At 54.0% G+C, this 2,479-nt stretch overlaps 1 protein-coding gene across 1 annotated transcript; it reads left to right on the forward strand.

Moving 5' to 3' along the window:
- Window positions 1-1,119: 1,119 nt before the first annotated feature.
- On the forward strand, window positions 1,120-2,427 carry C8R40DRAFT_1167125 (uncharacterized protein; the record flags this gene model as incomplete). Its single annotated transcript, XM_046230955.1, has 2 exons — window positions 1,120-2,244; window positions 2,307-2,427. Coding segments are annotated over 2 exons (1,246 nt in total), but the record flags the coding sequence as incomplete, so codon positions are not given.
- Between the last annotated feature and the right edge of the window lie 52 nt (window positions 2,428-2,479).

The raw sequence follows: 2,479 nt of genomic DNA on the forward strand, positions 1-2,479 counted from the left end.
GGTTGGAACGACGAGATGGTGACCCTTGTGGGGTTCCTAGGAGGTCCAGGGAGGTCCCTAATGCGTAGGGAGGTTCAGGAAGAGTGCGGGACCGTACGATATTGCGTAGTAGGAGTTGTACTCGCTAGAACGTCAATATAGGATCGAGTAGGTAGTTTATGCAACTGGGGCTCGAGGGTGTAAGCTCCCGAGAAGGGATACGCCAGGGAGGGTAGGTCCCTGGGGGCTGGGGTTGAGGATGGTCGTCCTCGAGTGTGGGAGGTGGTAACGGAGAAGCAATACGTAGTTCGACGTGAGGGGTAGCTTCGACGTTACCTAGACTGAGGTCCCGAAGCTTACGAAGTAGCTAGGGAGCTCTGGGAGGTTTGGGGAAGGGTAGCTCACCAAGCGGGTAGGCGTTGGGGAGCTTTAGTAATGTTCGAGGGAGCTCGGAGACTCACTCGGAAGGCTTAGACTTGAAGTAAAAGCGTATATTCGATCGTATAGACGATCAGAGAGACGATAGACAGTAGTAGAGAGAAACAGAAGTAGAGAGACAGAGAGTAGAGAGAATTCCGTATAGGTAGCAGGTACAAAGGGACAGGGACTGGACCTATGTAAAGGGTGTGTGTTCAAAATATACCAAGCTGGGCTTCTGGACGCTACTGGACTGCTTAAATACGTATAGGGAAGTTAACAAAGAGACATAGTACGAAACGGGCACTTAATGGGGTTTCTAAGTACATCAGGACGGACAGGAGGACGGAATGATGGGCGCATGTGCGGGGTTCCAGGACCCTGTCGTGGAGTGGTTCGGTTGCATTGAGGGGAACTAAGATTAGTGGAGGTTGTCCTGGCCGTGAGGAGGTTTGCGGCGTTGGGGGTGTTCTCAGGGGTTCAGAAGTGGTTGAGGAGGTAAGGGGGGCTGAGGAGGTTGGGAACTACGTCAAGGAGCTTATGGGATATGGAATTTGGGGCGAGGCATGACATTACCCCCCCCTCTACTCCTCCGAGCCTCCGAGGAGGTTGCTGTTGTCGTCAGGTGCTTTCCACGTGACTCGACTTTTTTCGTTTATAAGTTCGTTTCCCGTTGTTTTTCCAGCATCTTTTCATCGTTGTCCGAGTCAAACTCGATCTACTATGAGCCTCCCCTCTTCCAGTGCCGCTACCGGAGCTCCCAACCCCGTGCCACCACCGGTATCTTCCCCATCCCATCCTACTTCCACTGAACCGACTGCAGATGCCGCTATCGATGAGCTGGCTAATACACTTGAGGAGCCTCCTCTAGGACAGTTGGCTCTGTTTCGTTCTGTTTTCGGCGTGGGTGTATCGTTGGCGAGATATATCGTCGACGATCCCCTTTGGCCGTTGCTCGCTGCTGCTGGGCTTCCTTGCTCCTTTTGTATTAGAGGCAAGAAGGAGGCAAACTGTTCAGTCGTCCCCCACCTTGCTCGTTGTAGTAACTGCGACGACAAGAAGCCCTGCGTCCTAGGTCGACTTGCTCGGTTTCGTTACTTCGCACGTAAGTGTTCCCGCGACCTAGCTTTTGCTCGAAGGTTTCTGGAGGTGCATGGGGACCCGGGTCAACGAACTCGTTTCACTCTCCCTTCTGAGCAGTGGAGGAATATCGCAGCGAAGATCGAGGCCAGTACGAACTCCACTGTCGCTTTGATCGAGCTGAATTCGCTGGACGAACAAGATCAGCAAGAACTGGACCGTGTGGAGCTTGGGGAGTTCCTTCGAAAGCAGCCTCAGCTTCCCCGGCCTTCAACCACTACTTCCTTGCCTTCCCCACTTCCTTCTGTTGTGGCGACTCCACGCGCTCTGGCGAAAAAGAGAAAAAGGTCCAACCGGCAGGAGGAGGGAGGTTCTTCCTCTCTTCGTAAGCGTCCTGTTAGAGAAGTTTCGGAGCCTGAGGTAGCTCCCGAGTTCCACGACCGAAAGCGTAAACGTCCTGTTGGGGAGAGTCGGGATGCTGAGGTACCAGATTACCGTAGAGTGGTGCTGGTTCTTCGTCCCCCCCTTGTCGACTCTTCTGGTTCGGTCCCTGTGACTGGTGATCGTGTCGACGAGGTGGTGCATGCTCCTCCTCCTTCTGAGGAATCAGGGAGCGCACGAGTTCCCCTTCCACCGTCTCAAGCGCAATCTTCACATCTCTTGGGCCGTAAACGGTCCAATTCACCAGGTTCGTCTAGCCGCTTCGTTCCACCGGTGGTGTCAGAGCGTCGGTCCGCAGTGACCATAAGCACCCCTCCTCCTTCTCAAGTGAGTTCTCTACGTTACTGTTCTTCAGGTCCGAAGTTTTTTGTCTGATATCTGTATCCCAGCGTTCCCGCGATGTTCCCCATCCTTTTCCTCGAGCTCGAGCTACTGCTGCCTTGAAGGCTGAAAACGACGCTTTACGGGCTGAAGTAGCGGACCTCCGCAAGCTCCTGGAGGCTTCCCGGAGTGAAACTTCGACACTTACCTCTCTCCTTCGCGAGACTACGACTTCCTTGGA

Source organism: Lentinula edodes (genome assembly GCF_021015755.1).
Source record: "Lentinula edodes strain Le(Bin) 0899 ss11 chromosome Unknown C8R40scaffold_5, whole genome shotgun sequence".
NCBI lineage: Eukaryota > Fungi > Basidiomycota > Agaricomycetes > Agaricales > Omphalotaceae > Lentinula > Lentinula edodes.